At 44.6% G+C, this 26,197-nt stretch overlaps 1 protein-coding gene across 13 annotated transcripts in view; it reads right to left on the reverse strand.

The window, feature by feature from the left end:
- The window catches only part of TIAM1 (TIAM Rac1 associated GEF 1), a 194,133-nt gene that overhangs the window by 43,638 nt on the left and 124,298 nt on the right, over nt 1-26,197 (reverse strand). For all 13 annotated transcript variants that reach the window (XM_072845139.1, XM_072845165.1, XM_072845147.1 and 10 more), the window contains 9 exons: nt 24,352-24,799; nt 21,786-21,958; nt 17,467-17,691; nt 15,828-16,013; nt 13,249-13,395; nt 11,077-11,151; nt 9,851-10,021; nt 3,931-4,035; nt 46-127 (listed from right to left, as the gene is read on the reverse strand). In XM_072845139.1, the coding sequence (XP_072701240.1) occupies nt 46-127; nt 3,931-4,035; nt 9,851-10,021; nt 11,077-11,151; nt 13,249-13,395; nt 15,828-16,013; nt 17,467-17,691; nt 21,786-21,958; nt 24,352-24,799 (1,612 nt within the window). The remainder of the gene's footprint in view (nt 1-45; nt 128-3,930; nt 4,036-9,850; nt 10,022-11,076; nt 11,152-13,248; nt 13,396-15,827; nt 16,014-17,466; nt 17,692-21,785; nt 21,959-24,351; nt 24,800-26,197) is intronic.

Raw genomic sequence — 26,197 nt, forward strand, 5'->3', positions numbered from 1 at the left:
AATTGACTTGGCAGAAAAGTAAAAACAAATCAAGGAGAAACTCACCATAAATATCAGAGGATGCATCAGACTTCTCTATTTGAATGTGCTGTGTAATTTTCTGACAGATTTCGATTTCTTTGTACAGCTGAATAGAAAAAAAACCCACAAAAATATGTTATTGTGGGTGGACATCAATTGTAATCATTCTGAACAGATGACTTTTTTTTTTAATTACAGGCAGAAGAAATGGACTGTTGTCATTATTTATCAAATAATTTTTCTCCACATGCATGAGATGTATTCATAGTGTCACTAAGCTTTACTGTTAGGAACAGAGTTAAAGAGGAGGCAGCAGTGTTTTATTACCACCATCATGAAAGCAAGGATACATCTATTTATTTCACTCAGTCGATACCATTTTGAGTGCACAAGAAACAGAGCTCCTATTCCTGTTTTTGTATTTTATGGGTAGTCATCATTTAACATTTTTATATTCTTTAAATTAAGACATTGCAGGAATTAAATTACTCGATAGTATTAAAATCACAAGGAGGGATTTTGTTTCTTAAATACATTTCTTAATTGTTAGAAGACTACCAGATTTCTTAGCATGAAATTTCATCCTTACACATTTATGTTTATTTGTACCAAGAAAAGCCCCCAAGTCTTTGAAATGGTCATTAACATCCTTCCTGGGAGACCAGCACAAATTCACACCTAGGTAATAACCCAGAAGCCTACGCACGTAGGTGTAATTCACTCTGCCTTTCAGGAGCCAAGCAACCCCTCAGCAGGGCTACACCCCTCCACCACTGCTCACACATCTTGTGTTTTTAAATCACTTACATTCTCCTGTCTTGTGTGGCTTGCTATTGCACCCGGGTCCTGCCCCGAGCTCTGAACAAAGATGCTTGTGTTGGGTCCTGCCACCTCACCTGAGGCAGGGAAATACTGCTTTTCCAGACAAAGTCAGATATTTAGAGGCTCTGAGCTGACATCTTTGGGAGTCAGCCTTGACTTACTCTTTGTAAGACAGCCTTGACATACTGGAAACCTCTGGGTCAGCACAGGTTTGAAGGTGGTTTGTCCATAGCACAGGCTAGCACTTAAGTAACAAACCGTCCTTTTGTCTTCGGAAAAAAATCATACCCACAGGTGAATGAGAGCCCACACGTAAATATTGATTTTGTTTGCGTGCTGGTATGAGTGTGTAAAAAAGCAATTCACAATAATTAACATTTTGAAACTAAGTGACATCAGTGTCTGGACTGAAGTATTTAAACCATTTCTTTAAAAAAGAAGAGTAACTCATTAGTAAAGGGTTTCCTTAAAAATATAATTTTATCTCCTGCTTATATCAGCACTTACACATCTGTTTAACTGCAAATATTAGGTATTACAGAACAGTTATATACCCATTTAAATGGTTGTATATAGTAAAATAAAATGTATCGTAAATTAAATGAGGATGTCATGCTAGCAATATTTTTAAAATGCAGTTTTCATATATAGGAATGTATTGTTCAGAACCTGAAAAAGAGTCAAATGACATTTACAAAAATCTCAGCTAGATTTCAGCAAGGGTTTTAAAAAGAGGAGAAAGAAAAAAAGGAGCGAAAAAAGCAGCATTTTCAGCACAAAACTTGTGTCTGATCCCTGCAGTCATCGAAAGCGAGTGTGCAGGACCAGAACCAAGGAGGACAGCTGACAAGCTCTCGCAGGGATATGGGAGCCGCTTGCTGCCTGCATCCTAAAGCGCTGTTTTCAAGCAAGAACCTCTGTTGAACAGGAGGCAAATAACTGGGATGCTCAGACTGCACCAAACCAGAGCGTGAGTGCGACAGCAGCCCTGAGGTGCTGCTTGCATTTCCGTGCCCCGGGGACCTGCTGCCCCCACACCAAAGGCAGGCAGCATATTTGGGCTATGGTGGCTCACGCCATGAAGCTGCCAGCCTTGTGGGCACCACAGGCTCGTAGGACCCGGCATGGGGCCCAGGGCTCTGGGGTTTGATAGCAATAGCGGGAGCACCCCAGGGGTGTTCCTAGGCACCGGGGAGGGCCCGGGGACAGGATTTCTTCCTGACAGCAGCAGCGTTGCCCCTGTGAGCCGCTCCAGTCCCTCATAGTGTTTCTCATAGCAGTTTTGGGATTTTTTTTTTTCCTTCTTTCCCCCCCCCCTCAAGATTTTCTCTTCCTTGCCCTTTTTTTCTCTACCACTTTTGGTCTTGTCCCAGCACCCTCTCCCAGGGCTACCTTTTCCAGCAGCCCCAATGCCTTCACCCCAGCCTCATCCTACCTGCAGGATTTTCAGGGAGGCCTCCAGTCTCCTGCTTCCGTCTAAAAGTGCCATCCTCCCCAGAGTAAAGAGTCTGGCACGTCAGGCTTCCGCCAAAACACTCCAACACTTAGTTTACAATAAAAGGTGCTTAAAAGTGTAACTGCCTGGTACAGCACCTAATGTTAAATACTCTGCCCTGAGCCCTTAGTAACATTTTTAACACATAATAAACTGAGTTTGTGAATTTTTGAAAGACTGTGTCAGTACACAAAGCATCACCATTAATGTTTTGGAGAGGAATGGAGTATGGATATTTAATCTCTGTTTCTTATTTAAATATATCTGATACATTCTGCAAGAAAAAGGAGTATCATCCTAAGTAATGTATGTCCATAAAAGCATTTTAGTAGATGGAAGATAGCTCTAGCAAGGTGACATCAACATTAGACAATATTATAAACAGCTATTCAGGAGACGACAAAAATAGAGGCATTAGTTTTATCATATTGCACCAGAATAATTTAATTGAACACTTAAATAAAGTAACTCAAATTTTCTCATGAAACAAGCACACACACACAAGCAAACATACAAATGTGTGTTGTTTTAATGTTACTACATTAGATATAAACCTGCAGCACCTATCTATATTATAATCTTTCAGCATGTACATAGTCCCACTGACTGTAGAGTTTTGGTTTAATTTCATTTTTTCAGAATAAGCAATAACTGCTAACTATGTCAATCCTACATCCTCTCAACATAAGACAAGTCACCAAAGTCCTTCCAGGCTATGAAAGCTAAAATCTGTCTCCTCTGAGTTTTAATTTTTCCCAACTATATTTCACTTCCCAGTCTTAGTACTCCACTAGCACTTTCTCACTCTTTTTTTTTGTTGACAGTGTTAATGGCAAATCCCTTTGTTCATTTACTAAATGAACAAAAGCATCTATAACTGGTGAAGTTTTACTTTTTATAAATAAATCTGCCACCAATGAAAAGGACTTTAAAAAGCTTTACAGCGTGCATGTGTAAAATCACAGAGTTAAAGCATGACACTAATTTTGTTTGGTCTTTTTTTTAATCTCTCACTTCAAAATTCCTTTGAAGTCTGCTTTTGAGATGAATGATATGAAAACATCCAACTGAAGCAATTAGGAAAGTATATTCTCATACATAACTCCAGAGCTTTTTAATCTCAACATTTACCTTCCCATTTAGGAAAAAAACAAACAAAAAAACAAACAAAAAAACCCAACTACTTGTGCCTTTCCCCCCTCTTTAAAAATCAGGCAAAGTCATCCGAACAAGAAATACTCAGGCCTCAATACTATGTCTTTAAAACCACCAAGGACAATATGAACAACAGGAAAAGGCAACCTTGAGAGAAGTTAAGCTTAAATGTATGTTACAGTGACTTTCACACATTACCTGTGGCTGTTCCTCCTCTCTCTCTTCCACACAGATACATGCATGCACAAACATAAGCTAAACACCAACTCTCCTCAGGATGAAATATTTGGAGAGATTACTTTACTGTAGGCCAATTTGCTATGGTCTGCAAAGCACTATAATTGCAAGTTAACTCTGCATATTACAAATGTCAGATAAACACTAATTAATAGTGTCCTACCAAGTGTCATTTAATATTGCTCAGGAGGTAGCATTACCAGTTCATAGATATCCTCTTCTGGCTTTGGTACATAAAATTGGATCTGGTTTTCAATCAGGAATTTAAGACGCAGGTAGTGAGCAGTGTGATCCAGCTGGTGTGTCTGCAAGAAACGGAGAAGAGGCTTTAGAAGAGAAAAGCAATGGCTCACATCATCTATACGTAGAGAATGGCCTAACACTCATAGGAAGAAAAATGCCCCAGCACCGTCTTTCACAAGAGGCCCATGATCTCCTAACCTGAACAAGAACCTGAACCTCCTCCTCTTCCCCAGGGATAAGTGTTCATTTAACCACTGACCAGGATGTCAAGGGCAGTGCTAGTACTCTAAGCAGCCTCTTTGGTCCTGCTTATCTGGCAGTTCTGCTCCCTCCCATGCTATTGCAGAAATAAGCAAACGCTATTACAGCAGAAGACTCAGAGCATACCTTTGTATACAAAGGGCATTTAAAATCGCAAGGAGGAAAATAAATGTTCTGCTAATGGAGAAAAATGTAACAGGAAAGTTTTTTCTGTTTCTTTTGGGTTTTTTAGCATCTTCATAATTTAGTGAGTAAGCATGATGTGGTAAATTTCGAGCAAGGTTAATATAAAAAGAATCTGTATGTCCTCTAAATTCAAAACAGCTCAGGATACACTGGCTTTATAAGGCTAAAAGAAGCCAGGAGTTGCACATTGGATCACATCCCAGGGGAAACAGGTCACACCATTTTAATGAATTAGCTATAACTAGCTGAGGATACGGCATTTGGTCTGGGAGATGTTAACGACCTTTTCTCAGCACGATTAATAAGCTTGATTTAAGCAGAGGTTAATGCAGTGTGTAATCAAAACACATTAGAATTATGATAAACACAAAGGATGTCATTCAGAAGTTACTTTCAAAGTTCGTAAACTGTTGACTAAAGCTAATGAAAAACCCCAAAGTGACTCACAAATACAGCAGGTAAATTCTCCTCATTGTCACTTTTGAAATCCCATTATTATATGCTTTTATATATTGGCCTTTTCATTTTATACAAGCAAATTACCAAAGTTTCCTAGGTTGTACTAAAAACAACGGCTCATCTGAAAAGTCATGCAAGAACGTCATTATTGCCTATTTGTTATGTTTTTTAAAGCCTCGCTTATCCAGTTCAAGCCAAGACGATGATACACCAGGACTCAGCTGACTGATCACACAGCATAGATGACGAGTAACGTACACCGAGTGACCTGTGGAAAAGATCACACACTGACCTAGCAAACCCTTCAGCAAATACTCAGAGAACAGTGAATGTTTTTGAAAGTCTAGATCAGCCCATGAATAAAAAAGAGCTACCAAGAAAAAAAAAAAAAGACAGATCTATTGCTGCACTCAACATAGCACTACGTTCAAATATGTCCAATTCAAAGACCAAATTATCCTTATATGAAATCAAGTATCTGAAATGGAATAACATCTGTAATCTGGACAAATACGTAGTTAATTAAATAAAGAATTTGAAATCTATCAAGGGCCAAAATAAAAAGAGCTGAATGTAGGAGATCCTTGCCATCTCCCCTTTTTTTCTTTTTTGATAAGCATTTGGCACGCTTTGCTCACTGTTTACTGACTGCTTTCACTAGTTTTCTCTCTTACACGCACACACGTACAAACACCCCAGAAATTAAAGGGAAGCAGAATTGGCTTTAATGGTTCGGAAATGATACAGAGGAGTCCTAGATTAGTTTCTGGTCAGATTAGTTTACTATCCCTAGACACAAACTGAAGACCGCCTTGCATACCAATTAAACAAAAACATACAGAGGAGACATAAACCCACAGAATGCACACCCCACATCTGGAGGGAGAAGTCTGTGATAAGTCTCTCTGACAGTCCATGGAACACTTGAGCCATTTACAGCAAAGCCAGTGGGGAAGAAATTCTATGTGGAAAAACCATACTAGCAGAAAAAGGAGCCAGGCAACCTGGCAGTCTCCTCCTGCCATCACGGTGTATCTTCACGTGGTCTCCTGTGCCGAAGCGCTCGTACACGTGCTGCGTTTCATACAGCATCAGGCCAAGCCGGTCAGGCAGACTTATGCTGACAAACTACGTGTCATCGACTAAAGCCCAGGGTTGGGAGAGAGCCCCCATCCGCAGCCGGGTATTCGTGTTGCTTCCAACAGTGACTCCGAACGTCCTCCCCTTGCAGAGGAGACCCAAAGGGACGCTTTCCAGCCTGCCCCAGGCCAGCAGAAATCACAACCTGTTGTAGAGGGACATGAATTTATCCAGTCTGGGGCCTCCAGCCATTGGGCGCAGGCCAGGAGCTGCCTCAGCTGCACTGGCGGGGCAGGAAGCCCATGCTCAGCCACCCTGGGCTCCCCGGGGGGCTGGGGCACCCCACCACCGCCCCTTCAGAGCCACCGCCCGCCCGCCCTGGGGCAGGGGCAGGGTGAGCTCACACCTGCCTGCAACCCGCTCTGCAGCCTGCGCCCTGATAGCCTCTTAAAAGAGCAACCTTCCCCGCAGGCAGCGGCTTGATCTACCATCCCGGCGGTCAATGACAGGGCTTCTGCCTGCTTTGATATGGGCACTGCATCAGGCATGGAGGTGACCGCTGACGCCTCCATTTTCACACCTGTCTTTGCAGGGAGATTTGCTTACGAGAAAATCGTGTGTGCTGGCCATTTTAGAGAGCAGGAGGGAGCCAAACGCAAGATGACCAATGCTGCACTGAAGCCCCGAACCATGCCAGAGCACAGCATCGTCTGAAGAGGTCACTGGATAAAACTCACATATATTTTGAGCCACTCATTTCTTCCAAGAAACACCATCAGCCGGGGTGGATGCCATTCATCCACTACATTGCAATCCCATCCAAGTCAGGCAATAAGAGTCATCACCATTAAAGCCATGATGGTGCAGCACATGAGCCACACCATTTAGTTAATTAACATTTGTATAGCTGCAGCAAGGCTTTGTCTACCAACGTGCAAATAGGTGCATGATTTTCTACTGAAGTGAAAGGAAAAGGTCCTCTTAAAGTGGACACAGCCAGTCTGCCCCAAAAGCCATACCATTAACCCACTTTTCTTGTTGCTGGTCTAGCTGCATCCATATGCGGGAAGGTGGGAGCAGAAACAGGGCAGCTTTAACGATGTTAATATCCTTTCGAGACCACCCAAAATACCTTTTAGCAGTCCAAATAAGCTTCTTGGTTTATTTATTTCTCTCCTAATAACTCTGGCTATGTCTGGAGTAAATTAAGCAGCTAACCCAATTTAAAGCAAAACCCAACAGCTTAACGGACATGCTCTTGAAGAAGAATTTACAGCCTGGGGTGTGATCCGATTCAACAGGCTCCGTGTGGTGTAGCGGGTCAGCACACAACCCGGACTATTCATCCATTTCGGCTCCCTTCTAGTTAAAGCGAAGGACAGACATATTCTTTCAGCTTAGTGGGGGAGACCTCAGTGCTGAAATGACAGCATCACGGAAACACGCTAGCCATCCCACCGTATTACTCTGGCTTCGCACTCATGTGGCCCAAGCTTTTTCAGTAGGAAAGCACCAGCTCAAAATCAAAGTAAGCTCGCAGAGCATCAGGCTTAAGTAACTTCTCAGAGACTTGGAGCGCAGACCCACAGACCTAGGGGAAATCTGCTTCTTGCCCCTCAAGCAGGTCTATTTGAAAAATGCAAATCATGAGAAAAGAGAACCTTTTTCACTTTTTATCCAGTTCAGTCAAAAGACTAAATGCCATGTAGGCTTCTATGCTTCATTTTTGGTGTTATTCTCCCCACACTGGCTCTGCCTAAATCCATATACAGTGTGTGTGTTTCTATTCAATTTTAAGACATACCATTATGAAAATGTTAGTAATACGTATACACACGTTCACACTGCTCAGTATTATCCATAGGAAACAATTTAATGCATATACACTGACTTTTCCTGCCTTCCAAGTGATGTTATTAGTTAAATCTTATGAGAAATCTTCGAGAAACCACTTTAAAATACACTTTAAACTCTCTTCCCACCAATCTTGAACCATAAAAGTGTCACAAAGCAGCCTCCAAAACCTAACTCGCTGTATAATAACAAGCAGCAATGTTAGTGTAAGAACACATTTCCTACAATGACTTGAGTGCACTTAATGTTCTCCAACAGAATAATCACGCTCAGTTTAATAGCACAGATAGATTTAACCACATCTACAAAAATGAAGAGGTTTATATGAAATGTAGATCTTGAAATGTTTACTATACCAGAACTTGACTGGTTCTCAGATGGCAGATGGCAAACTGATGTGAAATGATGTGGATCAGATATTAAAGGGGAAAAAATGAGCTGAATGCAAGAGACAGAAGAAAGAGATTGATTATTAAATGCTACAGAAAAGAAAGCATCCATCAGTGTTTTCCAGACTGAACACTCTTACAGAAAGAAACAGATAATAGCTCTTCAAAAAACAAACACTCACCCACCTCCCCTTCTCCCTATACATCACCACCCACAACAATCAAACACACAGTGAGAGACCAGATTCTCAGCAGGCACCTACTGAAACCAGTGGAGCTACACCAATTTACTCCAGCTAAGGATCTGGCCCACTGAGTTAATCACTCTTACCCAAAGGAAAATATAAATCCTAAAAATAAATCATTACTAATAGTGTGTCATCCAGCTTCCCTATTATGTCTCTCTCCAAAAATGTCATCTTTTCCTGAATACAATGAAGAGCTTTCACAAGCTGCAGCACTCTTTAATAGTGCACCTGGCAGAGAGATGAGCACACTGTATAATTACTGCAAACAAATGCCTTTCTCTCACCTTCCCTCTCTTTGGAAGCACATGCAACATGTTCTAAAAGTCCCCAAAGTTAAGCTCTTAATAGTAATAAATGTTTTCTTTTCTTTTGCTGTTGTTGTTGTACAAAAGAGGACTCACTTTTCAGAACGGCACGTGACATGAGTTGGGTCTAGCTTGCAGTCAGCTGGTTAGCAGAAAACATACATTATGTAGCTGCCAGAACTGAAAGCTTGTATTTAATTTGTCAAAGCTTTCAACTTCTCTGCTGAGATGTAACTCTTTTTAATGGCCAAATGTCTCTGATACTTCATCTTGCAAAGAAATCCAGGTGGTTTTTCTTCCACCCCCCCAATGCAGATAAAAGCTTTCCTCTCTCTTCCCTCCTGCCACCTACACAAGGTGAGTCTGACTCTGCAATGCAGACAGCAAACACAGGCACCTTCTCCTACTCCTGCTGCTGCTGTTTTCTCCGTACCTTCCTCCTCCACACCAGCTGGAGGGGAGGAAGCGGCAGGGGGAAGGAAGGAGGAACGGCACCTGCAAACAGGACGACCTGGCACCTGGGAAAAGGTGAGATCACCCCGCTTGCCTGGCAGAGAAGCGAATGGGCCATGGGAGGGCTTGGAAGAGGTGGGGGAAACCAGGGTGGTCGGGTGAGGACAGGGCGACTGCCCTGTCATGCTACAGGGCGTCCAGTGAAAGGAAGCGGGCTGGGGGCCAGGATGTTGGGAGGCAGATGGGGAGAGGAGAAGGGTCCTGCACACACCTTGGTCTCCAGGGGAGGGGGAGTGGGTGGGCGGGTGGGTACGTGAGCGGTGGCAGCAGAGGCAGAGTCAGGGTGCGACAGCACTTCAGAGGCTCATGCACAGCGGCCAGAGTGGAAAAGGCAAAAACTAGTCTGCCTCCCTCTCCCTACACCCATGCCAAGTTTAGCTCCAGCTAAATTGGAATTTTTCTTGTGTGGTGCTAGCATGAAAATTTCAGTATAATTCATGTTTTTCATCTAACGTACAACTGATCCCTCAACACAGTGCGGTCTGAGCACTGGCATATAAGAAAGTCACTATGAGGTTCAACTGAAAGGGCTCAGGGTTGTAGACACTTCACCCTGCTCCAGGGCACGCTCGCAGCCTTTACCTTGCAAATAATTTCCAGCACATCTCGTGTGGTGTCCCCAGGACGGATGACTGTCAGAGCAGGCTGGTTGTTCGGCAGGCAGAACCAAGACGGCGTAAAATACTCGTGAACCCAAATATCACAGTCGGGATTGTGCTGATGGACACTGCTCAGTGCCACTTCTTTTTCCCTCTAAACAGACAAAATCCATTAACACTCTACCAGCCAAATACAATCTCCTTCTTCATCAATAACAAGTGTAAGGAACATTATATGCTGTATCCAAAAGCCCTCTTATAGAAAAGACCTTTTATTCATAAGCCTAGATTGAAGACTTGTCTGGACAGGAAACTTTGCAGTTTTACCTGAGCAGTATAAAGTGTGCCTTCCCATGTCACTCGCACAGCTACACTGGTGCAATGCTCTTTTCCTGGGATTTCACCCTATGGCTATTGGGAATGCCAGGAATGCAACAAAAAATAATAGTGATAAAAAGAGATTTAAAATTAAAACTTAAATGCACTGTGTTTCGGGGTAAACCAATCCAAGGCCAACAAAACTGTTGTAGATGCTACAGTTCCTATACCTAGAAATGGCAAAATAGCAAATCTTAGCATTTATTTTGAATTTACTGTCTTTTATACATCCAAGTTGCACTCCAAGCTATAAATCCCCAGGAAGTGATGGAGCTGCAGAATCCCTATTTGCTGCAAGTGGGCTCACGCAGCTAAACCCATATTCACTACATGAAGAATATGCCTCTTAGCACTGTCTTAATGCTGTTTTATAGCTGACTTTCTCTGGGGAAAGAGAAAGCAGTTGTAATTGTGGCTGCAAACACAGAAGCTCACAGAAGCGCATGAGAACAAAACAGAGAAAGCCCTGTGCTTCACAGTTGTGCCAACCTGAAATTACGAAAACCCCATATGGCTCACAAGGAGCCATTTTACAGGACCAGCAATGTCTAGGTCCTCCTGTGGGCAGGCATTTCCCTGGCATGCAGTGCTAACACCCCTCTGGGTCTGGCACCTCCAGCTGTGCGTAGGATGCTACACACAGCAAGCCCTTTTGACCGTGGCAGCCAGCTCAAACCCTCCCAGAGCGGCTACAAGCCCTACAGCGCACAGAGGGTCCTCTTCTCTCGTCTCCTGGGGGCTCCGCGTTCCCCCTGCATCTCAGAGTCAACGCTGCATTTAGGCTGGCTGCAAAGGAGGGGGAAGGAGGCAGCTGGAGAATTGGTGTTTTACCTTGCCATCCGGGACCGTATCGTCAAAGATTCCTTCGAGAGATTTCTTTACTGAATCAACTCCTTCACCAAACACCTGAGGAACAACAGAGCGACTCTGCTTTAAAACATCAATGTGCCTCCATGCCGTCTGCAGCACACGCTAAGGGGAAAACAGTGTATCTAACGTCTAGCGTGGAAATCAAACTGAAACATAAAACCATTCATCTCAGAACACAGAAAAGGAAAATATCAGCTTGTTAAAAGGGAAGGGAGGGTGAAGGACAAGCTGGTGATGGGGCACCATGATGAAAGATTAGAGGCCAGTTCTGCTTAGTGGTCTGTCACTGACTTACTTGGTGGAGCTGGACAAATTATCTCCTTTTGTGCTGTTTCCTCACCTGTAAAGTGGGGGAAATGAACGCTTCTCCACCTCTGCTAAGGCTGAGAAATCTGAAAGAGGGCTCCGCTTCTAGCTGGTTTTGTAATAAACCAGCTTCCAAAAAGTACTTAGCAAACACTGAAGTACCGCAAGTCAGCGTAACCCTTCTCTAATGAAATAAGAGCTGGTAACCCAGCACGAGCCAGAGAGCCAAAATCAACAGGACTCCGTGCAGGAGGAATGACAGAATGTGAATATTTACAGGATCCACCTCAAATCAACACAGGACTGCATCAGATGGGCAAACAGGGTTGTTACTGCAGCAAAAGCTGATAATTAAAACTGAAAAGTTAAGTTTTATAGTTCCACATCAGCATAGCTTTATGATCAAGTTGCTGGGCTTGGCTATTAACTATTCTGTACCTAAAACGAAGCAGGGACCATGCAGGATGGGAGAAGGTCACTGCCCTTTAGGGATTTACAGTTTACTGCTTCAACTTGGCAATATTTTGCATGCTACTACACACGAGCAGGGCAAATGTGTTCAGGCACTACATTTAGATATTCTCCTACTTTCTCAAAACTTTACTTTTTCTTTGACTCTCTCCAGTATGACTTTTCTTTAACCTGGAACAAAATCCCTTTTCATGCCTGTGCTTATTGAGGAGTGCGGGGGGTAGGGGTGGGGGTGGGGGCAGGGGAAGGAAGCGAGAAGAGGAAGCGTGAAGAATGCATTTATCCCGGGTGAGTTCAGGAAAAAAAACAGGTCTGAAGACACAGCATGGGCAGGATCCTAGCTCAGGACAAGGGTTTGCGCTTCATTTGGGGAACATAAGTACAAAGCAACAAGGATGCTGCACCACCAGTGCAAAGAATTGGGAATGCACTCATGGAGGCATCTGCTGCTTCCCAGCAAAACCCTGAGCTTTTGCTCAGCCACGAAATATTAGGTGAACTTTTAATGTCTCGCTAAAAACAAACTAAACAATTTTGCAGCATTCATCCTCTGCTAAACAAAACAAACACCCACTGCTGCTTTAACAGAAGGAAGAAGAAATCACAGGGCACAGAACAACACGTGTCCCAAGCCTTTCTCCCTTCAAAAAGTGAAAGAGAAAGAAAAGCAAAGCCCACATTTCCTGCAATTAGGTGAGGTATGGCTCTCAAAAACTGAAAGCTATAATTAGGGATGTTTGGAAAGAATAACAGGGAAGCACCTTCCTACCACACTGAAACACGTTTTTTAGAGAAAGATCTGGGCAGTGACTGGGTGGAAACATTTCAGCTTTTGCTTTTTTAAAAATCTGAAGCAAAACAGGGACTGCCCCTACTAAATGCAAAGCTTTTCTTACTTTAGGAAGTTTTCCTCCAACTCAGCTACATTTAAAGTATTCTACAAACTCATAATTTTAATTTAAAGAAACAAACAAGTCTGCACTTTCTTTTTCCTTCCAAAGTTGTATCTGTTTTACACTGCTGCTTTGTTACTCCTGAGTTTAGGGAAAGTACCTCCAGCAAAAGCAGAAGTAGCAGAAATGCAACAGCAGCAGAAATGCAACCAATTCAGCTAAAGAAGGTGTGAACTCTAAACCTTGTTTTACAGGAGCTGCTGTATACTTATCTGTAATTACAGTCACTGATTTTTGAAGAGGATGTGGAATGAGATGACTATACACCATGAAAGATTAAACAGGCAAGGTTAAGGTTGGATGTGTAAGTGCCTGATGCAAGTGACTCTTTACATGAGCTGCATTCTGCATGCTAACAAATGAGCCTTGAAAATAACAATATCACAAACTTCCACACACTTACCTGATTAATGCTTGGCCTCCCTTGCTTTTTCTTCGAGGTAGTATCCAGCCCCCAAAGAGAAGAAAACCTGCTTCTCCGTTTACTAGCAGATCTGGACATGGCCTGCGTCCTTCTCCTCACTCCAGACTCCCCTGTGCGAGCCGCCACCTGTCAATGCCACATGGTTTTAAAATCAAAGGTCGCAGCATCCCACCGCACCATGGCTTACATAATCTAACAAACAGTGGAATCTGGTTTGAAAAAAAAGGCAAATACTATGGCAACAATGTGTACTCACAACAGGGACAATGATAATGCTGCCAGGCTACTTCCTTCTCACTGCAATTTAACTCACTTCTTCCAACGTCAAACATCAAAAATTAAAATGGACGGTACTACCTCCCCTTTTTTTGACATTTAATCTGAGATATTTTGAAGCAGCCTAATCATCACAGAGCAAAGTCTCAGCACCAGTGAAAAGTTTGGGGTTTTTTCTTTTTTTTTTTTTCTTTTTTTTCCTAACAAGGTTTTAAAGCTGGACACACGAAACTTGAGAATTCCCGCTTCTGAAAAGCCCAGTCTTTCTCTTTGGTCTTTCCTGTGGAAGCACTCTGGGCATCCTGGAACTGACTCATAACTGTTAGAAGGCCAGATAAAGGCTTGCAAATAGGTCAAGGTATTTAAAACCTGCACTTCCTTAAAGACAGCAACATTTGAAGGAGTGAGCAAAACACAGGAAGAAAAAAAGTGAGCTGAAATGACCCTTTCGATTAGAGCAGTGTTAACTGCTTGGGTACTTGAAAAACGGCCTGTGGCAACCCCTCTGGAGTGAAAAGATATTTGCCTTTACTGAGACCAAATATTTGGGGAGCGTTTCCCAAATGAGGAAGCTCTGGTAGAAATTAGTGCGACATTCGTCAGAGGTGAAGTGTTTAGGCCAAAGTTTAAGCAGATTTCCCATGTGGAGGTGGCCTCAGGAGAGCGAGCTCCTCTCCTGCAAAAAAGGGAGTGGTAGGAGATGGCAGGTATGAACGGGAGCGCAAGGCGAAGCTAGACAGACAGACAGACAGACCCACCCTGCCGACTTGGCCGTATGCTTCCTGGAACACCTTTGTACTGCATTCCCACAGCCGAAACTAGCAAAATGTGACTGTCGTCTGGCAACCCCAGCGGGAACACCCAAATCTCTCAGGGATGCCCCAAGCTAGGGAGCTGAGAAACTGGTTGTTTGGGTGCAGCAGATACAAAAACCCATATAAGATGGGACAAACAGAAGGCTGGCTTGTGTACCCAGGGAACCGTCGCTGTATGAGTAATGGTGAAATCAAGGAAAAGGAGAGCTTAAACACTACTGCAAGAGTCTCCATTTCCACAGCCTGGACTTGTGAGACGTTTCTTAGCTGTACCTGGGACATTTGTGCAGAGGCACCTGGGAGACTCAGCACATCCTCTGACTAATGTGCTGAGGAACATCTTCAGGAGAGCTAGGGATGCCACGCTACCACCATGCAGCACCCAGCTCGAGTCTGAGACTCACTGCACCATCTCCACGCTATTGAGGGCAAAGGAGGACACGAGAGTTTGCTTAAAGGAGAAGAAAGCACGTGTCTTTTCCAACACAACATATTCAAAACATATTTTTTTTCACTTGGCTCTCAAGAGACACCAGCATGAAGAGGCAGACTGTTTTTCAGGCTAATGCTCAGTGCTTTGCTAGATGCAAAAAAATAAGCATAAATGCAAATTACAGCCCGCCACTTAAAAAAAATATAAATCCACCAGCAATTATCGGGATGATGACGCTAATCTTTTCATATATAAAAGAATAAAAACGCCCCTGACTGAATTACAGCTCTGGATTCAATTGAAGGGTACAGCTGACATCTACAAGACAACAGTGGAGCTCAGCTATTTCTGTGAAGCTCCAGGAGTCCAAGCCGAAACTACAGGAACTTGATTTAAATTCATTAAAAAACCACCACTTTGCAATACATTTCCCTGTATTTTTAAGAGCTGGGTTGTTACATTATTTAAATTTAAACAGCCATTTTAAACATTATTTGCCACACCATAAGCAACAGAGAAGAACATTTCCCCTCCCTTGTGGAGCATCAGGTGTTGATCACTGGAAACCGGGTATTAGACTAATTGGTCAGTAGTTTCATCCATATGGTAGAAAGCAAGCCATGCCCAAGAAGGTCTAAGCCAACACATGCTGAGGGCCTCAGAAAGACTCCCATTGACTTCACAGGACTTTTGGATCAAGCCCATGTACACGGACATTAGAGATGGGCCTGCTCTTGTAACAGGAAGATCTGTTTATAGAAAACATGTTTATAGTGCAGATCTGGAAATTCAAAATCACATGTTTAGGAGAAACATGGTTCTTCCACTTCCATAAGGCCATGGCTTGCAAGCATCTGCTTTTTAATCTACATCCAGGACACAGACACCTTTCAGGAAGCAGAATATTCTGCATACTAAGGTAAGGGCTCACCCCCCAGACACAGACTGCTGTTTGTCGACATGATCTCTGCATTGGACACATGAAGCAATTTGCAGGTTGGCAAAGATGACCCCTGGCCTCTGTTCAAACTTACCAGTGCATGAAACGACGAGACTGAAAAGATTCCAAGACGGCCCATTGCAACTTTCGTTGGACGGCTGGCAAAAGCAAGCAGTCTTTTAGGGTTTGGGAGCTCCCCTCCTTGGAGACTAGCCAAGTAACAGCGGTACCGAAATAGGTCCATCTGGAACTGTTCAAGATTTTGTTCCCAAACGAAGATCTGTGTACAGCAAAGATTGAGGAGCAAGACATACAAGAAGAGAAGGGGAGAGGAGGACGAACAGGGTGGTAAATACCTTGAAAAAATTCTACTGTTCCCAGCAACACACCTTTTTCACCAATGCTGATCTCACTCAAGGAACCTTGATTCCCCTTCTTTCCCACTCTCCCCTACCCTCTCAACCCCAAAAAGGACACAAATAATAAAGAAGTTTTCATTAGATGGAAAACAACTTTTTTTACGTTCATGGCAGAAGTCTTCTCCTGGGACAACTGCTCCTTTGACACAATGCTAATTAATAGGATTAAAATGTCATTTTTAATTTTCTTTGTATTCCAGTATTCTCTTCTGAGCAGTCCCTTAAGAGGCTTCTTTCATGTATCAAGGGCATCTGAGAAACAAGAAGACCAAACCCCACCAAATTCCACATACAGAGCACCTCAAATCAGCAGCCGCAGCCGCAGCAGCGTTGCTGTAAGCATCAACGGAGCTTGCCATACTTGAAAAAGTGTAGTACACTGGGGATAATTAATCTTATCAGCAGAAGAGCACTATAATCAGCCTATGTAAGGACTTATTTAAATAACTCAAATTGCTGATAGGAAACAGTTTCAAAGCATTTAGAAAAACTCAGTTACATAAAGAGAGAGACTGCTCTGCCCTCTCACTGTGATTGACAGCCCTTTTAACAGAGGCGAGCATCTGCCCCCTCTCTCCCCACTTCTCACAGGCTTCCAGGGGGTACGAAATCTCTTTAGCTTAGCACATTAAGGCCCTGGCCACTCCCTATGGTTTGCATTACAGGCACGTTTGGCAGCCGTGGTAAAAGAGCTACAAACTAATGAAGCAAGAGCCATATGTTAGTTTCCTAAAATAAGGTGCCACTGCAGCAGCAGGAGAGACATCTGCTCTAGGCTCTCTGCTTCTCAAATGCAACTATGCTGTCCACTTGACGTCTGAAGGAGCGGTCCCAAGAGGCAGCCAGGGCTGCAGCCATGAGGTGAAGGCAGGCCCTCGCAACGAGTAGAAACCAGGGATGGCTTCTTCATCCCATCTGCCAGCAGAAGAACCAGCCTCTTGCACTCTTAAGACAACAGCAACAGCAGCATTTGTCGGTCTATGACCAGCTCTTCCCTAAGGCATCTTGCTGCCATGGCCTGGTAGCCTCTTCACTCCCCTAAAGCCCTCACTCAACCTCCGAGCAGCTAGCCAAATCTCTCACATAGTGGCCAGGAGAAGACAGCCCATGCTGTACCTTAGTGCACATTCTTTGGAGAAACGGTGCAACTAGGGCAGCCGGCACAGCTTTCCTGCCAACACAAGTCCCACCTGCTCTGGGGAGCTCTGCCAGCACACACGCATGGCACAGTGGGAGCAGACAGAGGTACCGCTAATCTGAAGAAGGCCTTATATATTTGCTAGGGGCTTATTTCACCGAAGCAAGCAAGATTACTTGATCCAGTATGGTCTTCTTCTTCTTGGAGTCCGTTACTGAGGACAGCTGCATTTCACCCATTTTCTTCATCTTTTCATCCATATCAATCTTCTGCTCCAGCTTTTTTATCTCTGTTTTCAGGAGCTTGACGGTGTCCTCTTTGTGATGCTGCCTTGCCACCGCGGTTGCACAAGCTGAATGGATTGCAGTGATCCAGTTCTCCAATTCGGTCTGGCTAGAGGTCTGAAGAGAGGGAAGAAGGGAGAAAAGAAGTCAGGATCCTCTTTAAAATTGATTTGAGATTAACAAATGCAATTCCAAGGAGTTTCCTTTCCCTTTGATCTTAAGATTCAAAGCCTTAAATCCACTTACGAGAGAAGTAATAAAAACCCCATCATTCTTAAGCAGGCCATTTTTAACTCAGCACTAGGCATTCAGCACTTAGATTTACACCTCTATCTGTGCTTTGCAGCTGTACAGTGTTTCCCAGCAAGGTCTCAGGAATTACCTTCCTTGTTCAATGCAATGCTGCCATAATTTGTAGCTCAACATATAATGACGTTTTCTAAACTCCCGGTTCCTTAAGGCAGGGAACATACCAGTCTCTGTGCTCTTCACAGCATGGAGAGTTTTTCTGGCATGCAACAGTTAGTAATAAATTGATGGCATAAAATGTGACCATGATATCTATGATGAATAGACAAACTTTCCACTTCTGAAGGTCCCAAAGTGCTCTGAAGTCAACCCTGTTATCATTAAAGCCAGGCTCATCTTATTTTTTATGGCTCTGGTACTGTCCCTTCCCAAGCATGTGTGTGACGGTTCAGGAAAAGGGAACACTTCCCTTCCCTGGAAGTGTTCAAGGCCAGGTTGGATGAGGCTTTGAGCAAGAGGTACCCCTGCCCATGGCAGGGGGGTTGGAACTAGATGATCTTTAGGGTCCCTTCCAACCCAAACCATTCTATGATTCTATGATTCTATGAGATATTGGGCTGGAGCATGGGACACCAGTACATTTTTCTGGAAGAGCACTATTCTGATTAAAGGCTTTTGACAGAGAAAGAAGAATATTTCAAAGCATTCCTTTTCCAGACTTTCAAAATAAAAAGGAAATCTTCTTAGCCTTCTTACTAAACTTCATTCCTTTTTACAGTAGGTTGTAAAACAAAATTTACAGCCAACTCAGGGTTGCAGCGGACTTTCTCTGAGTGTCAGCCTTTAGCAGTAATCACACTGGTATTTGGCTCATGGCTGAAAAAGTAGCAAGGTGCCAAACCACCTTGTTCTAATTAAACTTTCTGATGATACCTGATCTATAAATAGACAGCACCGTATGACTTCTCCAGTTGCTAGCATAGAAGAAGGTCATCCTCACTGCTCTCCTGGAGGTGACAACTAACAGCAAAGGACATGGCTTACTGAAGCCAAGGAGAGATTCCCACAGAAGCCTGACGCTGGAAAACATGTATGCACAGGCAGGACTTCAGACCGATGCTCCCAAAACTTCTGTGGGACTGAAGCAGGTGAAGCCCACATGTCCCAGAATGACATAATTTTCCTTAGCTCAGGTTAGAAGTCCTAAGCAGAAGATAGGGTCTACCCTGGAAAGACTGATCTCTTACTCCCAATTTTCTTGTCTTCAGTTGGCATTGTACAAAGTATATTGCTTAAATTGGAGATGCTCCCTGCTCAGGTAATAACACTGACAAGCTCTCATTCATAGATGGGGCTTACAATGTCTTACCGCCACTGCTGAAGACATGTTGAGCTCCCCTTGCTGAGGAGTTTCTGCTGAAAATAGAGAAATTATCTGCAGAACAGAAGACACTTTGCTTACAGTCAGGTGGTAAAACCTAGCCCCCACTAGAGAAGAGACTACCACTGGACTTATAATGAGATGGTATGTTTTGTTAATTCCTAGCAAAATCGTAACAGCAAGATACCATATTTTTATCTTATTAAATTTTAAAATATTATCTGTATACCATTAGATTCAGTTTTCTTTTTGGTTTCCTGGGGAGAAGGGGGGAAAAAAAAATCTGGAAAGGATTTTAGGAGCTGAAGACTCTTCTGGTAGATGAGTAGGCAAGGGGAATCACTCTGTTTCTCAAAGGAAAGGACCACATAAACAAGCTGCAAGCATCTGATACATAAGTATGTGGTGTCACAAGTTGCTCTGAGCTCCTGGAAAATGCATGTGACATCTGCAAGTAATGGATTTGTGTAGGCATGATAAGAACTGACTGAGCAAGGAATCGTCGTGTAGGAGGTATGTGATGTCTCTAGGTGCAATGCAGTGGGAAGGCTTGTTACAAGATGTCCAATATCTGTACACATTACAAAGCAACCCTATTTTTCTCCCTAAGTACACAGTCTCCATAGGACAGAAATAGTCTTCTGCAGGTCTGTGGTTTCTTCTCACCAAAACCGCTACTACAGCACTGTGTTATGTGTGGACGGACGTGTACGACATGAGCAGTTAAGTAACACTGCTGAACAGCCTTACACGTGCTTCAGCTGCTCTGTGCACAGCAGAGCAAGCCCTACAGCACAGTCACTCACACATTACTTCCACCACTGCAGCTGGTCTCCTTCCCTTCTCCCCAAACCCATCCCTTCCTTCTCTTCTGCTTCTGCTTCGCTAGTGATGCATGGGTTCTATGGCAGAAAGGACACACCAAAGAAAAATTTCTGCAAGGCAATATAAATGATTGTTTTTCATTTGAAAAGGCTCATTTTTGCCTTTTCCCACAAAGTTACATGAAAATCTACCCATAGCATAATAATGCAGAGCTTTTAATGAATAAGGCCCTGTGTTTCCACAAAAGAAATGTACTGAATGTGACCTTTTCAGTATTGAGCATCCACTGACAATTTTATGAGAATTAAGGTTTTTCCTTAGAAAACTGCATGGAAAAGATTTCACAGCTCGTACCAATAGAACAGGAGGAGGTGGTGCTCCACAGCCTTTCAAGCACATGCTGAGACCATAAGCACCACGCTTACCTCCTGGATGAAGCTCTCCAGGTGGCAAAACACACATACCCTGCCCAGGAAAGGCATGAAGTAGAAAGGGGCAGTGCTGTATTACACTGTGAGCTGAGGAAGAATCAGACTGAGGTGGCAGAGAAGCCAGTCTGCAAAAAAATGATTTTTTTTTTCAGTATGCAATCAGATACTCAGTCTCTTCAAAATGTAAGCCAGCACCACTTCCTTTGAGTCCATAAGGTTTTTTTATTTTGCACTAGTTTGAGAATCTAGCCCCTTGTTTAGGACAGCTGCAAGGACCTACGTGACAGTGTAATTTTGAAGATTTGCTCTGGAGTACAGGGAGTGATGATGTGGGGGCACATCCCACCACAGAGTAGCTTCTGGTTTAAGAAGGCAAGAAACTCTGAATACATTGTCACTGGAAAGGGAAATAAATAAGGGATTCCTCCGGTGAAGAAAACTGAATCAAAAGAGGAAATGGCACCACCTCAGCACAGGCTGGCAATTACAAATAAGAGTGTCACACCTTGACTAGTGACAACTTGCAATAAGAAAGTGGAATACCAACCTAAAAATCACTCAGGGAAGCAGTAGTTACTAAAATATAGAAACCTTTTTCAGTGAAACAAATCAACTAATGTATGGTCTTTGATATAACTATTGGATTTTTTTAAAACGTACCCTGTGAAATTCAGACATTTCTATTTTTCTGATTAAAAAAACTAAACATGCACTTTCAGCCTCCTTTTGGGCAACAGCACGATTCTGAGTAAGGTCTGTATGAACAAGGGGCAACTGGATTCTGCAGCGCCATTGGGAGAGCACCTGGAGGTCCAAGTACGCCCTGGCACTTCAAACTCCTCTTGGTCTTGTAAACCCCTTGAGCCTCTCCGCAAGGTCGCATCTTTGATACGCATCTCTTACGAGATGCAGATAGTGTTACAGCACATTTAATGCACTACTGTATGTCCTATATGGTAACTGGCCTGATCTGTGTGTTATAAGCACACTGTCAAACCATGCAAAATTCCCAGTTTTTACAGGGATGTAAAAATATTTCTTAATTCTTACTTTGTTCCAACCATCTACACAAAGAGGGTCCAGTCAGTCAATAAAAACAGCAGATCTGACAGTGATTCACATGTGGTGGTAGGTCTCTTGAGTGGTGTTTACCAAATATATTGTGTCCTTCCTCTTGCACTGCGAGAGGAAAATCCCAGACCTACTGGAGTCAGCAGGATTTTTCCATTGATTTGAACCAGAGGTAAAATTTCCTCCTTGGTGAGTGAGATGAAGGAGAGAGAGAAAAAGAGAACAACTTTGTAAAACCCTCGAACCAGACCAACCTGAAAGAGGAAAGCGTCCCCAAGGGAGTTGCTGAGACAGAAGACAAAGTCCTTCTTGGGGTGTTCAGGCACCGCTTGCACTATGCTGTTTTCCACCCACACAGCGTGCTTTGGGATGCTGTTGTGGTCAATGCCAGATCTGCCATCAGTCTCATAAAAAAACAACGTGCATCCTAAAAGAGATGATCATATATTAGCAAGCAACACATTTAAACGCAACAGCCACCCCGCATCTATTCAGCACTAATAGTTGGGACTATGAATCATCCGTAAAACTGTCACAGGGATGAGGGAGGATTTGCCAGGGCCGGTTCAGGTTTTCAGCCCCACAGTGGACAGCACCAGCAATGGCCGAGTTTTTAGCCCAACAAGGTGGCGATTTCCACTCCACGGGGGCACGCCACGAGCTGTACGGTACATCAAGCCGTGCCCCAGCAGGCCATTTTGTTTGCCCTAGGATTGCTAAAACAGAGCCACAAACATGAGGCAAGAAAGTCACGGGCAGTAAAATACAGCCCCAGGTGAGAAACATCATTATAAATCCCAAAGCGGGGGTCCTCCACAGCCACCCCGTCCCACCGAGGGGACCGAAAGGAAGATGCAGGTGTGAGAGCGCGTCTCCCCTGGCAGTGCCGGCCAGCTGCGAGCCGGCCCTGCCGAGCAGACAGACCCCCAGGCAAACCTCCATGGCCCTGCCCCAGCCTCCTGCAGCTGCTAGCTGCTACAGTCCCTGCAAGGCAAAGACCAAGTGATTTAATTACTGGACGCAGATGAGTAACTGGAAGAAAAATAGAGTGGAATGAGCTGTGCTTACTGAAAGACTGATGTACAAAAAAAACCCAACAAACAAACAAAAAGCATAAACCAAATCCTTATTCCACTATAATGTTTCAGCTCTGACTCACGGCGATACGGCCAAAAACAAAACCGCATTTTAGCTGGGGACAGCAAACAAGCTGCTTGGTTTTACAAAATAATCTTTACAATTCTCGGGGCTGGGGGGGAGGGGAAGGTATAGCAAGCCTGCAATTTGGGAGACCCCCCAAAAAGGGTTTCCTTCTCTCCCTCCTGCCTTCCCCCATTATCTACCGTTGTTTTAAACTAAAACCGGCACATGGTTTCTCTGCCACTGGAAACAGCCTTCTCGGTGCAAAGGGATGCCCTGTTACCTAGCCTCTCAGAAAACTATTTGCAGCCAAACAATAGCAGCTGTTAGCTTCAAAGCCTCGTTTAAACACTAACATTATTAAGGCACCGCAATCTAAGGAGCAAACACTCCACTTGAGCCAAAGCACTTTAAAATAACATTGCCTCCTCGCTCATCCTTCCCCTTTTTCCTCCCTGATGGCCCTTTGTTTGCCTGCTCCTCACAGCAAGACCTTCCTGCCACAGGGCCCTCCTCCCAGGAGATTAGGGCTGCCCCTGCCCCTGAGCCCTCCTTCTCTCCTCTTTCATTTCCCCATCTCTCTAAGCACCCCAAGGTGGGTGAGCTGCCACCTAACTTTGCTGTTCGTTTTAAAATAGCATTGCAAACTAAAAAAAAATAGTGCTCTAAAAAAGGTGCTCTGCAAGCAGGACTTTAACTGTACTGAGCTTTTCGGGAATCCCACCTACAGCAGGAGACATGGCTCTGCCTCCCCTGGCTCACAGATGAGGCCGGTTGCAGCAGAGGAGAGCGAGGCCAGTCTCAAAACCCTGCAAGCGTTGCTTCCCCTTTTGCTGCTGATGCAACCGCATGAAGATTAATTAGAGGTTGCTTCAGGAGGCCAGCACCTGAGTTTTGCTGCTCCGTTAACACGTATGTGTATTTATAAGCACTCAGACCCCGAACAGGGCTGGAGCACCCTCCTAGCAGGAACTGCAAAAATTCAGAGAGAAAAGGGCCTGATGGCCCAGGCAGCCGAGGAGGCCGGCAGGGCAGCCGGGCGCCGAGGGCTGCCCACCACAAGATGGGTAATGTGGCCAGCGCCAACGCCTCCCAAGTCACAAGCCAGCCTCGATGACCAAACCGTGGCTTCCTGTCCACACCGCGACTGTGTGGCAACTCGCTGGGCATGTCTACTCCTGAAGCACATCTCGAAGGAGAGGCCCACAGCAAAAAGCTTGAGAGGAATGCACAGAAAGACAGAACCCCTGTTTGAACGCATGCCAGTGCCATCACTAGCAAACTCCCACTGCCACGTGCCTGCAGCTGCACACAGGTATTTAGTTTGTCAGCAAGCCATAGCCATGCTTCTTAAAAGAAGAACACTCAGCACTCCGAGAAGCCAACCCAGGTGGTGCCAGCAGGGCTCGAAGCAGGGTATGAACCCCACTCCAGTGCAGCACAGCGATGTGTCTTGGACTACGAGCATGCCATAGTGCGAGTACATCAACAACCATCACATAAAACCCCGCTCTGAAAAACATCAGGACCACTTCCTCACACTTGCTGTTAATTATACTGAAGTTCACAGCAGCTTTTGTTAAGACTCTAGGCTATTGGCTTCTTCATCTGCAGCAACACACAACCCACGGGACACCACGGACACCCATCTGGATAAACCCTTGCACACTTGCTCTGTACCTTTCAGGGAAACCCAGTAGTGCTTCCATTTCCTGCGGGTGGCCGACTCCACTTTCTTGTTCTTTTTGTGCACCAGGAAGTTTTTCACTGCCAGAGCACCGGCTTTCCGTACCGTGCCCTGGGCAGCCGTCAGCAAGATGTCGGACTGCCCCGGGGAGCTGAGGGTGCCGCTGCTCTGCTCATCACTGAGGGCAGAGCCGGCCTCCTCCAGGTTCTCGCTGTTGGTGGTGCTCATCTCCAGCTCCCGGCGGAAGTTCTCGTACACCCCCTGGCGAAGCCCGTCGCCCGTTGAGCTGCTCCCGCTGTCGCTGCCAATGAAAGCCCGACTGGCCGTCGGGGAGTAACTCGAGTTGGTAGCATTGGAGCGTCGAGAAAGGAGGTCGGTGTCGGTGGCTGCTCCCTCGATCCCGCTGTCGGTGAACTCGCTCCCCTCGCCTGCGTTGACGTCCTAGTTGCGAGACAGACACAGCGTGAGATGAAGAGCCTGGCCGAGCCTGGCCTTCTAGAGACACCGACAGAACCCGAAACACCCAGGTGGCACCACATTTCTTCACACCCTCATTTTGTCTGGCACTGGTAATCCCTCATCTCTTTTTCTTCTTAAGACAAACAACTGGAAGAAAAGGCGGAGTAGGCAGAACTTCCAGCACAGTTTAGGAAAGACCAGTCACACACGTGCGATTTCAGGTGGTGCCTCTACAGCCTTAGCATTGTGGAATATAAGACGCAGCATCATCTGTTTACATTAAGCTAAGTTAACAGTGCTAAAGGTTTTGCAAAAGGAGAACATATGGTAGCAGAAACTGGCAGTGTCAAGAAAAGCAGCAATCAACCTACGCATTTTGAAAAGAAAACATTGATATTGTACCTTCACACCTACAGCTGAAGGTACATTTTAGACATCCCAAGATTGTAATTTGCAAATTATATAACTAAAAAGGTACTTTTTTTTTCTCCGAAGAAGTTAATGTATTTGAGATTATTTCTGGTTTGTGTCACTTCTACATCACAAACCCTAACGATGGGCCCAGAATCCCAGACCCTGCCAAAATACTGCAACGACAGCAGACCCTTCCTAGTCCCCAAGAACTTGCAGTTGAAGGATCAGAAGAGACAAGAATATGGACGGCTTGAGCAAGACAGGAAACAACATGACCGAATTCAGGTTTCGAAGGCTTAGTGGGCTCAGCCTGTCCCCTGCCACAAGGCTAGTGCCCAAAGGGGGCTAACCACTACCACCTCAGCACCCAGAGGCATCTGTGGCAGGTTTTGAAGGAGGACAAATAAAGGCCAAGCCCTGTAAATGGAGAGAAATATCTTATGTTAGATACTCGGGAGAAGAGGGAACCAGGGAAGATGCAAAGAGGTGAGAAATATGGCCAAAACAACAGGAATTTCAGCCTCTACCTCTCCTGCAAGAGCAGCTGGTGCTTGATTTACGAGTTTAAAAAAAAATGAGGAGACTCTGAGAAGAGGTGGCAGAATGCAGTACTTATTTTGAGAGAAAACAAGCCTCTGGGTGTTGGTTCAAGCACCAGTTTTCTACGCATCCAAGGGCAGCTCTGCGGAAACCGAGAAACCCTCCACCGAGCTCGGTTTGAAACCTTCCTCCTGTGGAGCAAGAGCTGGATGAGGAAACCTTAGGGGGAGGGGAGGGGTGTTGCTGAATTTGACTAACTTTTAAGGCATTAATTTGTAACGGATGGGCTCGTTCTTTATAAACGCTACCTCTCAAGGGAGACTTGGAGTCCAGCTGGAAGAATAAGCACTTCCTTCCCCATTCAGTGAGCACAGTTATCCTAGTCAGTCTGGTTATTTAATGCAACACATAGTGATAGACAAGCTG

The sequence above is a fragment of the Ciconia boyciana genome, chromosome 1 (genome assembly GCF_034638445.1).
Source record: "Ciconia boyciana chromosome 1, ASM3463844v1, whole genome shotgun sequence".
NCBI classification, from domain to species: Eukaryota; Metazoa; Chordata; class Aves; order Ciconiiformes; family Ciconiidae; genus Ciconia; species Ciconia boyciana.